At 40.2% G+C, this 21,116-nt stretch overlaps 1 protein-coding gene and 1 long non-coding RNA gene across 3 annotated transcripts in view; both read right to left on the reverse strand.

Moving 5' to 3' along the window:
- Positions 1-420: 420 nt before the first annotated feature.
- On the reverse strand, positions 421-4,514 carry LOC124266879. Its single transcript, XR_006895885.1, has 2 exons — positions 4,012-4,514; positions 421-830 (listed from the first exon to the last, which is right to left on the reverse strand). It is a non-coding gene; the product is annotated as an uncharacterized LOC124266879 (long non-coding RNA).
- A 2,622-nt stretch (positions 4,515-7,136) lies between these two features.
- LOC124266875 (multidrug resistance-associated protein 1-like) overlaps positions 7,137-21,116 on the reverse strand; it is a 38,014-nt gene continuing 24,034 nt past the window's right edge. For both annotated transcript variants that reach the window (XM_046701683.1, XM_046701682.1), the window contains 9 exons: positions 20,209-20,519; positions 18,971-19,170; positions 18,674-18,797; positions 17,551-17,652; positions 15,115-15,261; positions 14,381-14,539; positions 11,702-11,868; positions 8,731-8,925; positions 7,137-8,197 (listed from right to left, as the gene is read on the reverse strand). In XM_046701683.1, the coding sequence (XP_046557639.1) occupies positions 8,083-8,197; positions 8,731-8,925; positions 11,702-11,868; positions 14,381-14,539; positions 15,115-15,261; positions 17,551-17,652; positions 18,674-18,797; positions 18,971-19,170; positions 20,209-20,519 (1,520 nt within the window). In that variant the 3' untranslated portion in view covers positions 7,137-8,082. The remainder of the gene's footprint in view (positions 8,198-8,730; positions 8,926-11,701; positions 11,869-14,380; positions 14,540-15,114; positions 15,262-17,550; positions 17,653-18,673; positions 18,798-18,970; positions 19,171-20,208; positions 20,520-21,116) is intronic.

The following is a 21,116-nucleotide window of genomic DNA, read 5'->3' on the forward strand; positions in this document are numbered from 1 at the left end:
CTGTATATAACGCTATTCCATGTCTATCAATTAATCTCTTATTGACCATTTTGAATTTCTTGTTACATTTATCAATAATAAATGATCATGTATTGAGATAATACCTAAAACATGTATTGCTGCACACAGTACTGATCGGCACACAACCATTCGAGATAACTGTACTAATATTGAGAAGGCTTAAACAATTTGCAAAGATTCATGAGGCATTACTTCATGGGGTATTGCAAGTTTCTGATGCTGAATTCTAAAGTAAGCAAGAACATTGTTACGGTTAGGGGTGCCATGATACATCGATACGTTTTCTGAGACTGTACAATTATCGATACATTCCAAACTATCGATATTTAGTTTTGAAAGTATCGGTTTAAATATGTTTTAATATGTATCGTTTACATTTTGCAAGTATCATGTTTTTTGATGTTGTGAGAGTTATGATTATTTTTCATGCACAAAGATGGGAAATTAGAACATTTTAATCTCTGAGGATAAAAAACTGTTGATCTTTTCATGGACAATTATAAAAAATTAAATATCAATGTTCAAAATGTAACTACATTTATGCAATAATGCAGTGAAAATAGGTAACATGTGTATCGTGATACGTATCGATTCATGAAACTTATGTATCGTGGCATCCCTATTTAAGGTAGAAATATATTTAACAAAGTTGGAAAAATAGTATTCACAATTTAAACCTACTAACTTGAAGGTATTGATCTCTTGATCACATAACCTGCCCCTTCCTCCCTTTGGAATGCCTCAGAGTCTTTGAAGATCACTTTTCTCCTCTGCCAAGCTCAACTTCTCTTTATCCCGTTCATAATTGTCTGCATTATGTAACATTAAAATGTTAACAATATTATTCTCAAAATGATTGTGAACTTAAATTCAAAACTGAGCTTAAGAAACTATATTTTTTCTTCTGAACTGATAAAGTATTTAAAATACTACTAGATTAGGTTATCATCCTAACAACATACATAAATTATGAATTTACAATGTTTTATATTCAAAAACTTTTGTAAAATAAAATTGACTTACCAGGCATAAACTGGATTTGATATGATTTCCATGTCTAACGGGGCGGTGGGGTAGCCCAGTGGTTAAAGCGTTGGCTCGTCACGCCGAAGACCCAGGTTCGAATCCCCACATGGGTACAATTTGTGAACCCCATTTCTGGTGTCCCCCGCCGTGATGTTGCTGGAATATTGCTAAAAGCGGCGTAAAACCAAATTCAGTCAGTCAGTCGATATCTAACAGGACCATCTGAGACTAGCACTTAGTCTCTGAATATATATAATTTTGATAAAAACAAACAATTCCTTTTAAACTGAAAGTGAAAAGGAGCTGAGATGGGAGATTCCTGAACCCACGAAAATCTAGACATGCTTCAATTAGGGCTTTATTGCAGAAAAAGCATAGACGGAAGTAAAAATAATGCAGTTCAGGAACTATGAGACAGGCTAGACCTTTCCTGACTTTTGACAGCATTTGTCAACTTGAACTTGATTTGAAGGGTGACCAAGGGAAAAATCTTGTGCCATCAAGTCAATTTGAATGGAATTTTAAGAATACCCATAATGTCATAGTTTCAATTTACTCACACAATATACAAAGTGATGTCTTTATTCATGGGCTAAATTATGTTCAGGATTGTGTTAGTCATCCATGCATAAATGTCAAAACTCACCAGTAATACAAAATATGTTGATTTATTTTCAGATTTCTTTTAAATTTTTGTTCAAAGTTACTATTCCTAATAACGATCATCGATTCTATGATTTATATCAATACTGTCTGCCCAGTGCTGTTCAGAGAGGTTGATATTAGTCGACAGTGCAAACTATTAGCCGATGATTGGCCAATGATGAACAGCACACTACCTGAATAGATGCATCAAAGAGGCATTTCTGAAACTGTTGTTATGGCTTTGTAAAGGTAACTTGCAACAGGAAGAGGCTTTCATTCTTCCTGTTTGTAATGAAAGAAATGTTAAACTTCACCTCCATTTTTAAAAAAAGAAAAAGTTTGTTTAAGAAACCCCCGCTTTGAACAAAATTACCCTTTTATGCAATTTGACCGCTAAGGGAACTTAATAATCCATAAAAGACTAATAACATATCCCTGCATAGAAACAGTTGGTCTATTGACTTACCAACAAGTTTTAACATGTCTTAATGTCTTAGTGAGATTCATCCTTGACTTTCAGGTAATTTTATACTGTCCACTGGTGTTTACCCTCTTTCCTTATGTTACACAATGTACAGGATTTAGACTTTGAAATGAGGAAATGTTCCTGCATTAAATATACAAAGATATATCTGCAATGGAATTACGAAAGCTCAAAAAGGGAATTCTGACTGCATTCATGCTCAATATTCAATTAACAGATTCAAGTGCATCAGTACATGTATTTGTTTGTCAAATTGAAGTAGAAAATCTCTAGCAATTGGAACTATATCAAGTTTGGACCATGTGCAGGAAAATACAACGTAACCAACATTTACGGTTGTCAGTTGAGTCACCTGTGAGTAGGAGGATGTATTGGTCACAGTTATGCTGGCTGAGTTGCAGTGGCATGTAGACAGACAACATTATAGTCCTGGCCCAAATGCAAGAAAAGTTTTTATCTTTTAGGATCTCTCAGCAGCAGTAAAAGTGTCATCCGGTAATTACAAATTCTTGTCATAACCAGCCAAAAAATGTATCAGGTTACTAAAAACAAACAAGGTTTGACTCAGACAGCCATTGCTTGTAGGTAATAAGGTGGTAGGCTACAATCTTTGTACCCAGATTAAGGTAATTAGTATTATTAGCATGAAAATGGTGCAAAATAAACTTTCATCACTACACACTGATATTTTTAATCTGATAGACCAGTGGAGGAGATGTACTGCACATAAACACCCAAAGGGACAGGGTTCAAAGCATGAGTTCAAAACGTTATATTTAAAGGTTAGAATCTCTTGATATAAATAATGTAACTGAAACATATTATGGTCAAGAGAGCAGATGCATATTTCCTTTGCATGAACATTTAGGAAATGTGTAGCTGATATTAAAATGTGTAGTTCAGCTATCAGAGGAAACAGCAAAGAGCGACAATGGAGAGTGACATCATGAAACTATAACTACAAGTCTTCCTCAACACTGCAGTATAAGCTCATTATTTGAGCAAACCCAAGTCAATGAGTATTAACCCCATGGTCTAATAGTGGGTGACCAGCACTGATGCAGTCAAAATATGCAGTGTGGGTGATAAAACTGGTTGTAATGTGTTATACTATCTCTACATTTGGCCTATAAGTAATTTTACTGAATCCAAGTCTTACAGATTTGGTTAGTTCCTGAAATTACAAATGGTTGTGGGCTGTTTTGGTTTTTTTATTTATCTATTAGATGGTAGATATATATTTGGGAAAAATATATCGGTGCGAAGTCAGTCTGATACCCAGGCGTCAGAATGAGAGCCTTTTCTAGGTTTTTTTTTTGCCGCACCGGAACTGATCGCAAGTGGTTCATAAATTACTTGGTTCCCTATCTACAAGAATGTACGCTGGCCTAAAAGAAAATGGTCAATTCCACAGACTGAGTGAAAAAATAATGCGCTGTGATTGAGCTGTTCCGGGGTGTGGATCTAGTCTGTCTCACAGTCCCTGAACCACAATATTATTTTCCCTACTGCCTAGACCTTTCTGCAACGCTAAAGCCTTAAATGAAGCAAGTCTAGATTTCCTCAGGTTCTGGTTTCCCCGGGGCTCCTTTTCAATGTATAATGCGTTTGTTTGTTGATATCAATTTTTTTTTATATTCAGACACTAAGCGATAGCCTAGGTGTGGATCAAGCGACAACATGATACGAGACCTCACAATCCCGATCAAGTTACTAGCAAACAGTTTCTTCCAGTTGCGAAATCTTGAAAAGATTGTGTCATGGGACAGGCATCGCCTTTGATACAATTCTACATGCTGCTGTTTTCAACCAAATACTCCGATTACGATACATACCATGCTTTTCCCATAGCTTTGTGCTGCCAAGTCGCCTCGTGTAGTGCGCGAAAACTGTAGCAAACGGGATCCGATTTGACACAAAACGTGAACGGGCCTTCGTGTGAAACATGAATTCAATTTATTTACAGATTATTACATTGTTATTTTGATTGAAGTATCAAATGTTTTAAGTATTTAAACGTGTTCTTGGTGGCACATTAGTCTTGTCTCTCAGCTACCACAATAGCTACAGACATTATTGAATTATTGGCTAAAGTACTGTCGGAAATGCTAGAAAAATGCTTTTTAGCCTTAATATCCTTATAAAGGTGATACATTTACTATGTTGTCAATATATCAACTCGTCTATTGTCTACCTATTTTTTATGTCAACCAATTTAACATTCCCATCCATTTAAAGGGCAGTTTACAGGAGAGAATTTGGTACCAAAACAGCAACTTCAGATTTTTTCAGAGTTCAACAACAGAAATCTGAAATAGTCTTTACATTTATGCTAATAATACAGGTGGTGTAAAAATATGAATTAACGTTTTTCCTAAACAAATAAATGTTGAATGTTTGTGTTACTTTACTTAATTATCGTTTCTGTATTGAAGAAATATTAATATAAATGTTAAGTCTTGATAAATAAGTTTCCCGTCATGCATGCACATTTTTATCGCAGCGTCCAACGATTTGCAGTCGATTGTTGCAAAGGTTTATAGTTTTTTTTCTGCTTAAAAAAGACAGAGGTAAACCTTTCATTAGATTAGAAAGGGTTTATTACAGAACCTGTAGAGCTGTTGGCATGTCTTACCAACAAGTTTACAATATTGTAAACAAATCAGACAAGAGAGGGACCGTCTCAAATGCAAAACCGGGACGTAAAACCATCCTTGACAACTCTGACATGGGAGTGCTTAGACGGGCGGTCTACAAACTTTATGAGAAGAAAATATATATATTCTAAAGAAGCTACACCAGTGACTTCGTTAAATCTTTGGCCAATGTTCACAACTAGAATAAACTGACCGAATTATATCCATAATTTTGTCAATGAAATATACTGTTGACATGCAAAACATTTATTAAAACGTTGCATATTTCTACAATCAATCGATAAGATAACACAAGTGATAGGATTCTTTCCAATGTACCGTAATTCGTATGTTTATTTCAAAACAAATACACATACACAAATGATCCCTTACATAACCGATACGTATACTATACGTACACATATTCAACATTTTGCAGAAAACATATATTGAGATGACCCCTCGCCCGAGCGTGTGCTTAGGCGTCAATTTCACCTGTCGATACCGTGCATGCTGATGACGTAACACAGGCAGTTAATGTTTGTATCAAATAACGTCCCACTACCCCTTATTTTTCTAAGTTTTTGGTATTTTCATCAGTAAAATCACATTTTAGAGCATGTCTTAAAATTTATTCCCTCGGTCTACATTAGGTAGATGTTTCTTGAAGTGATATTTGTTATTTAAGTAACTGTAATACCTCTGAATTTAAAATAAAAGTCAAAAAGCATTTTTCTAGCATTTCCGACAGTACTTTAAGTGCTCATTTCGACGTTGATGTTATGGCGAACACTTAACGATGTGTATATTTTAAAAAACTGTACAAAACCTAATAGCATATATCTAGACAATAATTTCTCCATTGTTTATTACTGAACATATATCCAGGTGTTAGAGAGTTTTATAGAAAACCCCGTGTCGCCGAAAGGTCGCAGACGTTATATCCATAATATTTTTGTTTTCTCAATAACAGCACTAGAGTTTTATAAAAATATAAAAGAAGCACACCCGAAGGTCCTGAGACGACCTTCTATCCAACCATCCACTTTGGGATAGCTATGAAAGAAAATGAACATAGTAATGACATGCAGATATTTTGGCGACAGAAATATATTCTTAGGGCGACAGCTGTCGCCTAATGGTCGCACAAATGTCGCCCAAAGGTCGACATTGTCTATATATATATATATATATATATAAACTGAACGCCAAAAGAAATGTTACACCTCTGAATATTAGAATATCCTAAAATGTTATATGGATAAAAGACTTTGGTTTGATATGTTTTAACAACCAATCATGTAACTCTATTGAGTCAAAAAATCAGACTGAGGAATTCATTGATAATTAGGACATCGACATGTTTGTTTAGTTTGGGTCCATTGTCCTATTTTCAATCATGTAAAACTTCAAATCAAACGTGTAAAAAACAGTTAAAACTGGGTCCAAATGATGTTGTTTATGGTGATAATGCAAGCACATTCACAAAGAGTGATAAAGTTGGGTTTTGTATGTGAAAGAATGGTTGTTTACCGTGAAAAGGGACCCAATGCTGAAATTGGATTTTTGTCTCTTTAAAACACATTCCAACCACTTGAGGTTTAATTTTTGGATCATCGTGACTTTTGACTGTTTTAGGAAGAGTCGTCAAACGAGAAAAGACTATTTTTTTCCCTTAGATACTGTAAAATTTTGCCCAGTTCTGTACTTGTATAAGGAAGCATAACGCCAAAACGTACCCATTGTAACTTCACCTTGCATGAAATGCACGTGAAAACTGTTGGAAACGGGTATTTAGGCCCCTAGATTTATCATTTCACACCATACATTCACTACAATGCCGAGATTAACAGCAGAAGAGGGCCATTGGAATGCTGCAGACTGGGTCGACTTATCGGGAAGTGGTTGTAACTGGTGGCCTCCCGCTTCTGGGTCTGTCTCTAGTTGTGCCAGTATTCTGGAATCGCTGACGCAGCCTTAGAATGGTGAGGCGATGACACCCGAATGCAGCAGCCACTTCCCGATCAGTCGACCCAGTCTGCAGCATTCCAATGGCCCTCTCCTGCTGTTCATCTCGGCATTGTAGTGAATGTATGGTGTGAAATGACTCGCTGCAAAATGTGGAAACTATTTCGCACACTGGAAGTGGTTAAACATGTACACACTATCAAAATCGATAACAAAGCTCTGGATTTTCTTTAACAATGACACTATTAAACTAAAAATAACATACAACACAGAAATATCAACAAGACCAGGAAAGAATCCAAATGTTGGGAAATAAATAATTTTATCTTACCTCACACATAAATGTTGTTTTCTCATTGGCTGATCTCTCCTCTATTATTTTCAATGTACCCCGCTTCCATTTTCAATTTTACCCCGCTGGGATGCCGAACTTTGGGAATTCATTTGGTGCTTCGGGTTATGTAGTAATTCTTTACCTCGAATAATTGAGTCACGTATGATGTACGGAAATTACCGATGTTTTGCGAATGCAAATCGATGGAAGGGAGATAACGCTTAATTTGTTTTTCTTGTCTGTCGTCGGTATTGGCTAATTGCCTAACCCTGGTACTCCTTATTACGATCCAATATGCGTGCTCCAATTAGTTTAAACTTAACATTGATGTGTTCGTCAAGATAAATACCTTGTTCACTGGTCCCTGGTGGCCCATAGGTTGATGCACCTTTTGCTCAGGGAACATAAACAAACAGGGAGGGTACATCAACCCATTGGTGCAATGTGTAAAGCCATCAACCTATGTCCCCCTTGTGACCAGTGAACAACTTATAATACCACATGAGAAGGAGATGACTCTGTAAATAGTTTTACACGTGGCAAATATAACAAGTATATATCAAGTGTTAATGTTGAAAACATACAGAGGTCAATGTATAGCCCCACACTGAACAGACCGGTGACAGTGGATTTTAAACGCAACGCATACGAGGTAGTTTAATTGTAACAATGAATGTTATCTAAATCAAACTAGCAATGATCTTGACAAATCAACATCCAAACATATCCCCCAAAATCACGCCATCATGCAAAATATAGGTGATTTACTTCATCATCATCTTATTCATTGAACAAGTAAAATATTCCGCTATTTCTACCCACCGGTATACAACAATACATATATGTTGTCAAGATGCACATTCATTCACACCAATCAACAAGGACGTCGTTGAATATCAACGATATGGTAATTATATCAATATGGAACTGATTCTATGCAGGTGATCTCTCCATGGTGGGGGTCAACATCAGCTGACAAGGTTGGCATCTTTCGCCAGACCATGAAAAACCCCGGCCTTATCTTCCAGCAGAACTGAGGGTGAATCGAACTCTACAATCTGTCCTGCCGCCAACACCATTATTCTGAAAATGTGGGAAAACAACATGAGATTAAGTATGTTTTGTGACAGTGAGATACAGATACAGATATCTTCAGAAATAAGTCCCAACTAAATTGCCCCTCGATTTGTGGACGAGGATGATTGCAGTTGTGTCTCATTAAACGGTACTTTAAATGACACCATCGACTGTAAGAAAACCGTTTCGCTTGTTTGCGGCAAAAACATTTAAGTTGACATCACTATATACTACTACTACAACAACCACTACTGCTACTGCCAATGATAATTGGGGCGGTTGGGTAGCTTAGTGGTTAACGCGTTCGCTCGTCACCCCGAAGTGGTTCGATTATTCACATAGGTGTGTAAAGTTCATTTCTGTTGTTCCCCTCCATGACATTGCTTGAATATTGCTAAATGTGGTGTAAAACCATACTCACTCACTCACTCAAATTGATGATGATGAAAGTAATTCTCTTCCTGACTTTGTGGATCGTTGATCTACTATCGACCCCTGGTTTGTCTGATCCAGGCCCAATCCCCTGCTGCCTAACTCACCTGTCGTAGTCCATGATGGTGTTGAGTCTGTGAGCTATGGTGAGAACAGTGCAGTCATGGAAGGCAGAGCGGATGGTCTTCTGGATGAGTTCGTCAGTTTCCATGTCGACGGCGGCCGTGGCTTCATCAAGAACCAGGATCTTGGTCTTCCTCAACAAACTGCGGGCCAAACACACCAGCTGACGCTGCCCGACACTAGGAGGAAAAAATAATAATTTGATTATCAACATGTTCTACCGTGACCCTCAGAGTTGTTTTACTTCAGGTTGTGTGCGTATGCTCTGTGTTACCTCAGGTTCTGTGAGTATGCTCTGTGTTACCTCAGGTTCTGTAAGTGTGCTCTGTGTTACCTCAGGATCTGTGAGTATGCTCTGTTATCTCAGGTTCTGTGAGTATGCTCTGTGTTACCTCAGGTTCTGCGGGTTTGCTCTGTGTTACCTCAGGTTCTGTGAGTATGCTCTGTGTTACCTCAGGTTCTGTGGGTATGATCTGTTACCTCAGGTTCTGTGAGTATGCTGTTATCTCATGTTCTGTTAGTATGCTCTGTGTTACCTCAGGTTCTGTGAGTATGCTCTGTGTTACCTCGGGTTCTGTGAGTATGCTCTGTTATCTCATGTTCTGTGAGTATGCTCTGTGTTACCTCAGGTTTTGTGAGTATGCTCTGTGTTACCTCAGGTTCTGTGAGTATGCTCTGTGTTATCTCATGTTCTGTGAGTATGCTCTGTGTTACCTCAGGTTCTGTGAGTATGCTCTGTGTTACCTCAGGTTCTATGGGTATGCTCTGTTATCTCATGTTCTGTGAGTATGCTCTGTGATCTCATGTTCTGTGCGTATGCTCTGTGTTACCTCAGGTTTTGTGGGTATGCTCTGTGTTACCTCAGGTTCTGTGAGTATTGTCTGTGTCACCTCAGCTTCTGTGAGTATGCTCTGTGTTACCTCAGGTTCTGTGAGTATGGTCTGTGTTACCTCAGGTTCTGTTAGTATGGCCTGTGTTACCTCAGGTTCTGTGAGTATGCTCTGTGTTACCTCGGGTTCTGTGAGTATGCTCTGTGTTACCTCAGGTTCTGTGAGTATGCTCTGTGTTATCTCATGTTCTGTGAGTATGCTCTGTGTTACCTCATGTTCTGTGAGTATGCTCTGTGTTATCTCATGTTCTGTGAGTATGCTCTGTGTTACCTCAGGTTCTGTGAGTATGCTCTGTGTTACCTCAGGTTCTGTGAGTATTGTCTGTGTTATCTAATGTTCTGTGAGTATGCTCTGTGTTATCTCATGTCTCTGTGAGTATGCTCTGTGTTACCTCAGGTCATGTTCTGTGTATGCTGTGTTACCTGTCTGTGTTATCTCATGTTCTGTGAGTATGCTCTGTGTTATCTCAGGTTCTGTGAGTATGCTCTGTGTTACCTCAGGTTCTGTGAGTATGCTCTGTGTTATCTCATGTTCTGTGAGTATGCTCTGTGTTACCTCAGGTTCTGTGAGTATGCTCTGTGTTACCTCAGGTTCTGTGAGTATGCTCTGTGTTATCTCATGTTCTGTGAGTATGCTCTGTGTTATCTCATGTTCTGTGAGTATGCTCTGTGTTACCTCAGGTTCTGTGAGTATGCTCTCTGTGTTCTCTCAGGTTCTGTGAGTATGCTCTGTGTTACCTCAGGTTCTGTGAGTATGCTCTGTGTTATCTCAGGTTCTGTGAGTATGCTCTGTGTTATCTCAGGTTCTGTGAGTATGCTCTGTGTTACCTCAGGTTCTGTGAGTATTGTCTGTGTTATCTCATGTTCTGTGAGTATGCTCTGTGTTATCTCATGCTCTGTGAGTATGCTCTGTGTTACCTCAGGTTCTGTGAGTATTGTCTGTGTTACCTCAGGTTCTGTGAGTATGCTCAGTGTTATCTAATGTTCTGTGAGTATGCTCTGTGTTATCTCATGTTCTGTGAGTATGCTCTGTTCTGTGAGTATGCTCTGTGTTATCTCAGGTTCTGTGAGTATGCTCTATGTTATCTCATGTTCTGTGAGTATGGTCTGTGTTACCTCAGGTTCTGTGAGTATGCTCTGTGTTATCTCATGTTCTGTGAGTATGCTCTGTGTTACCTCAGGTTCTGTGAGTATTGTATGTGTTATCTCATGTTCTGTGAGTATGCTCTGTGTTATCTCATGTTCTGTGAGTATGCTCTGTGTTATCTCATGTTCTGTGAGTATGCTCTGTGTTATCTCATGTTCTGTGAGTATGCTATGTGTTATCTCATGTTCTGTGAGTATGCTCTGTGTTATCTCATGTTCTGTGAGTATGGTCTGTGTTACCTCAGGTTCTGTGAGTATGCTCAGTGTTACCTCAGGTTCTGTGAGTATTGTCTGTGCTACCTCAGGTTGTGTGCGTATGCTCTGTGTTACTATTATTTTTTACATTATTATATGATATATGTATAGCGCCAATATCTAGCTCAGCTCAGTTGCTCAAAGGCGCTTTGTTTTTACCTCGATCATTGGATGTCATTCTCAACTGCAAATCATATTTTTCAATCTCAACTCCCTGCGGATCATACAACTCATACAGCCATTTAGTGTGGCTTTCCCACCCTTTCAAGGTATCCATTCACAGCTGGGTGGACTGGGACTCATTTTTACACTTTGCTGTACCCCCAACTTGGTGTTTGCACGTATTCATGTGGCCACTATCTGGTCATTTACCAACGGATTCGAGGGTTCTTTTAAGTGCACAGGGTTGTGTACTGTACACCAGGTTGTGACAACACTGAACGACTGTGCACACAAAATTGACTGCAAGGTTTTAACACCCGATCACAGGTGGGCTTGATCCTGGCACCTTAAGCTCTCTGTATCACTAGCCTGGCGCCTTAGACAGCTCGTTCACCACGCCCCCTGTTACCTAAGATATGTTCTGTGAATATGCTCTGTGTTACCTCATGTTCTGTGAGTATGTTCTGTGTTACCTCACGTTCTGTGAGTAAGTTTTGTGTTACCTGAGGTTCTGTCCCCCCTCATCACATTCATGTTGAAGGCCCTTGGGGACTGAAGACACAAACTCCTTCAGATGGGCTCTCTCCAGGGCGACCCACAGCTCGCTGTCAGTGTGCTCCTGGAATGGGTCAAGGTTCAACCTCATGGTGTCGGAAAATAGCACCGGATCCTGCAACGGAAGCATCGCTGTCATCAGTTCTCTATGAAAAAATGGTTTGATGTTTTCGACATTATTGTAAGATGTCATCTCGTTGACATGTTTAGTGAAACCGAATTCATTACACAGCTTCCATAGCCATAGTCTTCGCTGTTTTTAAGTGTTGACTTAAGGTAGAGTTTTTACTCAAATTTGAGAAAATGCATTTCCCAGAATGAACGGAAATCGATAATAAACTCAAACATAGTAGACAATTTGAGTTTGGTAGATAGATCATTTAAGTTGTTTGGGCTTTTTATTTTAAATATGCAGATGAGTTTAAAATTCAGCTGTTTCAAATTGTCAAACTCACTTTGAAATTTGAGTAAAAACCTAAGTTTTTTTCCAGAAATCGGGGCCTGATGTTCAGTAACCCATGCGTGTTGTAAGAGACTAAGAGGCGACTAACGGGATCGGGTGGTCAGGCTCGCTGACTTGGTTAACATGTCATCGTATCCCGGTTGCGTAAATCAATGATCATGCTGTTGATCACTGGATTGTCTGGTCCAGACTCGATTATTTACAGACCGCCACCATGTTGCTGGAATATTGCTGTGTGTTGATAAACAACAACACCCAATTCTTGACTCATTTCACCTATGTTGGGAATCAAACCCATGACTTTTTCGTGACGAGGAACAGGAAAACCACTTGGCCATCCAACCGCATCTTATACTGAAGCCAAATCTCAAATGCACCCTTTCCTTTCCAAATAGCTATGGCCACGGTTGTCTATCCCTGCACGTGCAGAATATGCAAATTGTGACACCTGGCTTCAGTCAGAGCTACTTACAATGAAAATACGTGTCGATTTCGCACCGCAGCTGTCGGTGACAGGTCCCCGATAATGTTATGTATGTCCCAGATATTATAGGCGTAACAATGGCATATATAAATTCGTTAACCGTAGCATTTGGTACTGTAACCATTTGATAACTATAATATACATATATATTCGGCACTGGCTTAAGATTACAGCGGTTATGTATTTGCAAATTGCCGACTGGGCCTAACATAAAACTTATTCGTTGAAGAAAACAACATTGAGATTGTAATTAAATATTTGTATATTGTTGGAAAGACAATCAAAATGTCGGTAATAATGTAAAATACAATTAATTCCACTCCGAAATCGTTATTTAAGCTACGTAAAATTCTAGACGGATATGTTACCAATATGTCATAAATGTGTGCTCCAAACGACACATGTCTAACCCAAATGACACATATGTCTGACACACCTGATATAAATGTCTGATCCACATGACCCACATGTCCGACCCAACTGACAAAGACACCGGACCACATGACACATGACTGACCTACATGAAATTTACGTCTGACCAACATGATATTCATTGGCGGATCCAAAGTGGGCGATGGTGTTCAGGGGGTTCGGAGCCTCCGCTTTTGAAAATTTTGAAAATGAGTAAAGACCACATTGAAGTTAATGCCACCCCCTGAAAATTCCTATGGATATGCATGTCTGACTACATGACACATATATATGTGACACATATTTAGATAGATCCCAAAAGCCAAGAGGTAACACGGATTCTCTGTCAGGAGTGAGGAGCAGCAAGCCAATTGTTTCGTGTAAGCCGGATATGTTGCAAAGCTTTAGATTTAGATAGTATTGAGGGCTTGCCGAACCTTTTCAGCAACACTCATGTGTAAGCCCGGGCTTTTTTTTACAATGGTAGCTACGCCCCTGGGAGTTAAGTACATTTCTACCTTAACATCAATAGGTTCTCTAAGTCTACAGGCGCTATTTCCGGTTCTAAACTGGTTCCTGGCTCCCTTTGCGCAAGCCAACTGGCAATATGCGAGACGGACCCAGCTTGCTTCCGATACCCGGTTTCCGGTGACAAGCGTATACTAAAGAACCAGGGCCCCGATCCACAAAGCGTTCGTAACGTTACGACCTGTCGTACTTCTATAGTTTATCATAGACTTACGAATGTCGTAGCGCTACGAACACTTTGTGGATCGGGACCCAGGCTAGCTATTTTGCGAAACGTTCGTAGCCCTACAAACTTTTTCAGCCCATTCTTAACACATTGGCTTCAATCAAAGTTAAGAATTCTTAGGGCTACGAACGTTCGAGAATAAGGACCCAGTTTTGGTTCCAAATTGACTGCCAATATTGATTTTACTAGACCGGACCAAGTGTACAACCATGCTTGGCTGTCACAGCTGTTGACAGTCGTAATAGTTGGCTGATTTGGGGGAAGTAAGATCGAAAATTTGTTATTCCTGCAAGAAATGTTGGTTCTATACTGTCAACTGACAACCATGAGACCATTCGAAAAGGCATGAAACGTTGTTTGTCACCGTAAGTACTATGTTCTCGCGAAGTGTCGTGACCTTACGAATGACGTAATATACATCGGTGACACGTAAAGTAATATTTGGACGAGTTCATACACCATTTGTATCAACTGGGTGATTTATAACCATATGTGTTTTAAATGTTGATACGCACCTGTGGAAGAATTGTAAGTCGACTTCTAAGGTCATGGAGACCCATGTCGGCGATGTTGTGACCATCTATCAAAATCTTGCCACCTGCGGTTTCCACAATGCGAAACAAAGCCAGCGTCAGTGACGACTTCCCCGCGCCAGTACGTCCGACAACGCCTATCTGTTAAATACAGGTCATACAGGGTGAGTGAGTTTAGTTTTATGCCGCTTTTATCAATATCATATTGATAAGTGAGTGAGGCGGGTTTTATTACGTCGAACAGTATTTTAGTTATATTATGGCATCTCAGATTTAAGGGATGCAAGGTTGTGTTTGTCTCACATATTTCCATTTTAATGAAAAGATCGAGAGCTGGAAGGATCATGGTAAGAGAGAATCTTCCATCTGAACCCACGATCATAGGATTCTGGCATTTCGAGATGAAGCAACTCTGTAAGTCAAATTCCTGCTTCAACGACTGAACGACTGTGACTACCCCTAAAGTTTTGGTCTTCAATATCTGAATAATGTCAGCAGTACGCCAAGACGCCTTCTTTACTTGTTTTCATTATATAAAAACAATTGCGGTAAAATATGTTCGTATAATAACAAATTACAACAATATTGATCATGTCAGTAACACCACAACTTGACAAATACAAAGAATTCCCAGAAACTATTTCTCTTTTAAGCACTCTATCTATCTTTGAAAGTCTTCAGTGCTTGAGATAAAGAACAGTTTTGTAATGGTGTACCTTTTCGCCTGGCTTAATTCTGCAGTTGATACCCTTCAGAACAAGGTCAAGTTCAGGTCGGTACCTGACCTGAAGGTCATCAAACTTGACCTCTCCTTCAGTTGGCCAATCAGCAGGCGGCTTCTTATCCGGGACAGTCCAGGCCGCCTATGAGATGGAGACACACGTTAATGTTTGCACGTTCTGACTTGTTGTGCAAGATATTATACAATGGTTATTGTGATTAGGTCAGGTGGAAATCTGAAACTTTTAGGAATTTTCCAAAAATATCCAGCTGATGTTTTGTGTCTATGTTTAGCATCAATAAACCCTCATGTATTTTTCTGAAAAACAATATGTATTAATGTCAAACACGTTTTCATAAAGATGTGTTTTACATTCTATTCGAGGATATGTACGTACGAGACAATGCCTTAAAAAGGAATTACGGATGTACTTTGACATATGTTTTAAGTTTAACCTTGAGACTGTTGTATTATCAAAACATGATCACGTGATTATATTTTTGGTACACATGAAAAGAACACACTGAAGTTGCAAAACATTGGTTCAAATCCTAAGAAGAAGAATGGCACGATTTTGTAATCACTGCTGTAGTGTGTGACAGTTTGAAGTAACATGTTGCAGTTTTGACATGTGGTTGAATTTGTGAGTGAGCGAATGAGTTTAATTTAACGCCGCTTTTAGCAATATTGAATCAATATCACGGCGGGGGACACCAGAAATGGGCTTCACACATTGTACCCATGTGGGGAATCGAACCAGGGTCATCGGCGTGACGAGCGTACGGGGCTATCCCACCGCCCCGTGGCTGAATAAACTATCTGCAAACAGTGTATTTATCTTCTAAGCCATGACAATTATGTACCTATCGGTACATTCCTGTATTTGATCACAAAAGTCATTTAGTTCTCGAGCGTACACTGTGTCACGTGACCATCAACTGGAGCCGATAATCCAGTTTTACTTGAGTAGGTTTACATCCCACTTTAAGTAATATTCCACGAACATCACGGCGGAGGACACAAGAAATCGTCATTGTACCCATGTGGGAAGTTGAACCCGGGATTTTGGCGGGACAAGCGAACGCTCTAACCACTTCCCCATCATCTACAGTACAACCAGAAATTACTGAGAAGTTAAGATTGTAATTTTTATTATTTTTTTCACTCATTACTCACGTATTAAATGTGAATATTAGCAGAACATAACTCCAGATTCAAAGACAGGTGAACAGTTAGTATTTTGTCAAGTCACCATGGGCAGCAATGCAGGCTTCAATGCGGCGTGGTATACTACTGATCAAAGAAGTTAGAAAGTCGTGGTCCATGCTGTCCCAATATCGGACCACCTCTTCTTTCATTTCAGCAATATTTGTCAGATTTTTCTTATTGACACTTTCCTTCATAAGTCCCAAAACATTTTCTATTGGATTTAGGTCAGGGCTATAGCTTGGCCAATCTAATAATGTCATACTTTGGGTCCGAAACCAGGCCTGTGAATGCTTTGAACGATGTTTTGGGTCGTTGACCTACTGGAAAATCCAAAATGTCCATAGAACACGTGAGCACATGGAAGTAAATGTCCCACGAGAATATCTGTGTACCGCTCACTGTCCATATTCCCTTCAAATACACAGAGGGGCGTTGCCCCTAACACAGATATGCCACCCAACACGTTAAATGTCGGACTGTACTTTGGGCGCTGAGACAAAGGTTTTTCAGTTTGTTTGGTCCAGCCTTCAGTGTATTAGGAATTAGCCACACAGGACTTTCATCTGAGACAATCACACGGTCCCAGTTAAAATTTCTATGCTGTAAACACAAGTTCAACAAGTTCAACCTTTGTTCAGGTTTCATGATCGGTGATGGAATAACTCGACTTTTCTGCCAACCCATTGCATGCAGCTCAGTTCTAATTGTCATCTTAGAGACAGTCACAGTTCCTCTATCAATCATATCCAGGCTTAAGTTTTCTAAACTCCTTCGTTTGTTTTTAGAAACAAGAATACCAAGCCGCCTGCTGTTACCGACAGTCACTTTTCTGGGCCTACCTGCGCCTCCCTGGTGCTCAGTGCCATATCCATTTGCAATTTTTTTCAAAACACGATAAACAGTGGACAAAGGGATGCCTGTTCTACTTGAAATCACTTTAGCTGATCTGATGTCCTTTTTATAACACTCTAAAATCAACTTCCTCTTCTCTAAATCATCCATACTCAGGATCACTGAAAATGTCCTCTGCTAGCAAGTAAACAAAGGAGGATAAATCTTCACAAACTAATGTTAAAAATTAACGGAGTTGTCTCTCTTGAATGAAACCAAACACTTGATAGCTAGCTGGTCAAGGTTGATTATACTAGAAATCCAATTAAACATATTCCTAGAATTCTCAATAATTTCTGGTCATACTATATGTTAAAACAAATGTACCCACCTCGCGAGGAATCTCACTGTACTCCACCATCCTCTCGACGGACACCACGTTGGTCTCCAGCTCGGTGGTGATCTGCACCATGGTGATCAGCGTCCCGGTAATCTGATCAAAATATATCCACATGAGATTTTTGGGTTTGTTTTTTTTGTTTTCGACGCACTCAGCAATATTCTAGCTATATGGCGGTGGTCTGTAAATAAACGAGTCAGGGCCCCGTTCCTCAAAGCATAGACTTACGACAGTCGTAGCGCTACGATCGCTTTGAGGAACAGGGCCCTGGACCATACAATCCAGTGATCAACACCGTGGGCATCGATCTACGCAATTGGGATACGATGACATGTGGCAACCAAGTCAGCAAGCATGACCACCTGATCCCGTTAGTCGCCTCATTCGAAGCATGGTTTGCTGAAGATCAGTTCTAACCCGGATCTGTAGTGTCTAACATGAATACAAAGGCTAACAATAAGGTCGCTTAATTTTACTAAATCATGACATGTGTTACTGTCAGCACGTATAATAAGCGAGTTTAGTACTTTCAGTAAACTCCAGCTATGTCACGGAGGGTTATACCAGAAATACTCATCGCACTTTAAAATAAAACCAGAATCAAACCCGCGCAACAAGCGAAAGTCCGACCCACTGGACTACCCTGAACCGTGAGGCTGACTTGGAGAAACAATGAAAAGGAATGATCCATAAAGATTATTCCTCTTTATTATACCAGCATCTAAATGCCACATAGAGAAGTTGGAGAAACAAAATATTCATTTTAATTATGGTTTACCTATTAAGATGAAAAATGCAGCAGAGAGGGTTCGGGTGATCCTGGCACAGTCAGGCCGATAAGGCTCATAATCAGTTCAGGGCCCTTGCCCACTCCACACCCGGCCCAGACAGCGAAAGGGACGTTTCCCCAGGAAACGCTGCCTATCTTAACCCACCAAGAACTTTCCGAAGAATGTGTAGACTCCCAAGTGTCAGAAGGGCTGTACCCGGGTACTCTCGTGATCTGCGCTAAGAGATCAAGAGGTACCAAACTAAGGGAACCGAGGACAAAGGGGAGCCTGACTACAGTGTTCTTGGGATGCAAGCGAGACATTTCATATTTCATTATTATTACCTGAAGAGCATAGGAGACTGAAAGGCCGACTATTCCGCCAGACAGCCCTGGCGTGACGACGGCGAAAATGGCGGCACTGAGGATGATGATGTTTCCTAGAAATTCGAGTCGCATTCTCATCCACCTGGAACAAACCATATTATCTTGTCATCCAGGCAAATGTTATTTGTTTGTTGTGAGTAATATTTCATCTCTATGATATGGCGGACTGTATTTTTGTATGCATTATTTTCCACTGAACAATAAATTACATGCATATTACTAGGAGCTGTCTTAAAAAACAAATACATCTCGTACCTCATTGCCGCAAGCGAGGCATAGTAAAAGATGTTACTTTTGTCGACTCGCTTCAGGGACTCTTCACAGAAACGGTCGACGGCGTCGTAAGCTCTGATGGAGCTGGCGCCGGTGATGGTCTCGGTGAAGTGGGAGTAGATGGGGGAGCGGGCGGTGGAGTGGTAACGCCGGATCTGACGGGATGTAGGAATGTACATCCTCTGTAACAAAAGAGTGTGTGAGTTTGGTTTTACACCGCTTTTAACAATATTCCAGCAGTATCACGGCAGGGGACACCAGAAATAGGCTTCACACATTGTACCCATGTGGGGAATCGAACCCGGTTCTTCGGCGTGACGAGCGAACGCTTTAACCACTAGGCTTCCCCACTTGCTTCTAACAAGTAAACATTAAAATGATTAAGCATGTTAAGAGCAGCATTTTCAAAAACTTATGAACGGAATGTATCGTAGGGGATCCTGGTATTAAAGCGAACGCTTTTACCACTGGGCTACTCAATCAACTCCCCTGTAACATGAGAGGAAGGGAGTGAGTGGGAGAGAAATCAAACCACGAACAAAAGATCCTGGCACACCAAAGGAACGCAACTCTCCTGCGCTGCAAGTTGCATAGCCTAAGAGGACTTAGAAATATGCGTGATACTTCGGTTTTTACCGGAAAGACAAGAATGGCAGGATCGTGTGATTCACTTGCAATTCAGCACAGGTATATATCGGCCTGCGCTCGCTTGTGAGAAGCAATGGTTGTACTTGTCCAAATGAATGCCGGTCAAATACTCTACTAAAGCCCAATTGTCATATGAATGTCCTCAGAACCACGTTGAACGCGCCAATGTTGCGGCCATAAAATTTCCGACCCTTCTGATCCAAAGGGCTTAAGCCCGTCAGCAAGCTGACATGTTGGCAACGTGCTTACCTCGCTTCGGTTCGAAAAATAATTTTAATGTCCAAATAAAATATCCCCACCATCAAAGGTTAACACCCATTTCCTCACAGGGTTGTGCTCTCAAATTTACAATCTCATATTTGATAATTACTCACGTAAAATATATTTCTTTCAACATTTTAAGCGCCACTCGTGGCATATCAAATCGTTCTTCGCCTCCATTACCCCTGCCAGCTTCCGGTTCAGCGGATTGGACGCAGTCGACATTGGAACCACCAACGTTGCTCTCTCGGGCTACCCACTCCACTATGGAGGCGATCCCGACATACTTCTGAAGAATGTGACGTGCTTACCTGCACGAAGAAGTACACCAGCAATGTCGGTATAGCCGCTGCCAAGAACAAGGGCGTGCTGTAAGCGATGACAATGAGGACGCTGAAGACGTTGAACAGCGTCGCCAAAAATTGTCGAGTTATACGGGGCAACTGGTTGTCCACGATGTCGACGTCTCGAGTAAAGCGGTTCAATATTCGACCGGTGGGCGTGGTGTCGAAGAAGGTCATCGACTGCCTGAGGATGTTGTCAAGGAGATCTCTGTGCATGATGCTTGCGGCACGGACCATCTTCCGGTACGTCACCATGACGTACAACATGACGAGGAATGCTGCAACGGCGGAAATATTTTTACCATTACATATAGCGTGATTGTTGGAGCAAATATATGGTAACTGTGTGTTTTATAATTAATATGATGATTCATACGTCCCCACAGACTAGCGTTAAGTCCTACAATTTCAATTATATATGAATATGCTCAGGCAAACTACAAAATATAACTCAAATGGATCCCCGAACAATGCTTCATTTTGCCTGGATGCTCCTGGATCTGGAGACTGACGCCACTATTTTCATATATAGATCAGTGTTCTCTCGACCGATGCGTCATCTTTGTTATAAGTCATGTCATCATGACATATGCATCTTTCTGCCAAGTTACAAGTGTATAATTGTCATATCACATGTCTCACTCTTATATCATATCAATCTAATTGACACATATGTCTTATCGTCATGACACATCCATCCCATTGTTATGACACATCCATATCACTGTCATGACACATCCATATCACTGTCATGACACATCCATATCATTGTCATGATACATCCATTTCATTGTCATGACACATCCATTTCATTGTCATAACACATGCATCTCAATGTCACATCACACATATCTTATGGTTAGACCAATGGAACT

This window comes from Haliotis rubra, unplaced genomic scaffold, assembly GCF_003918875.1.
Source record: "Haliotis rubra isolate DU_JTF1 unplaced genomic scaffold, ASM391887v1 Scf1285, whole genome shotgun sequence".
NCBI lineage: Eukaryota > Metazoa > Mollusca > Gastropoda > Lepetellida > Haliotidae > Haliotis > Haliotis rubra.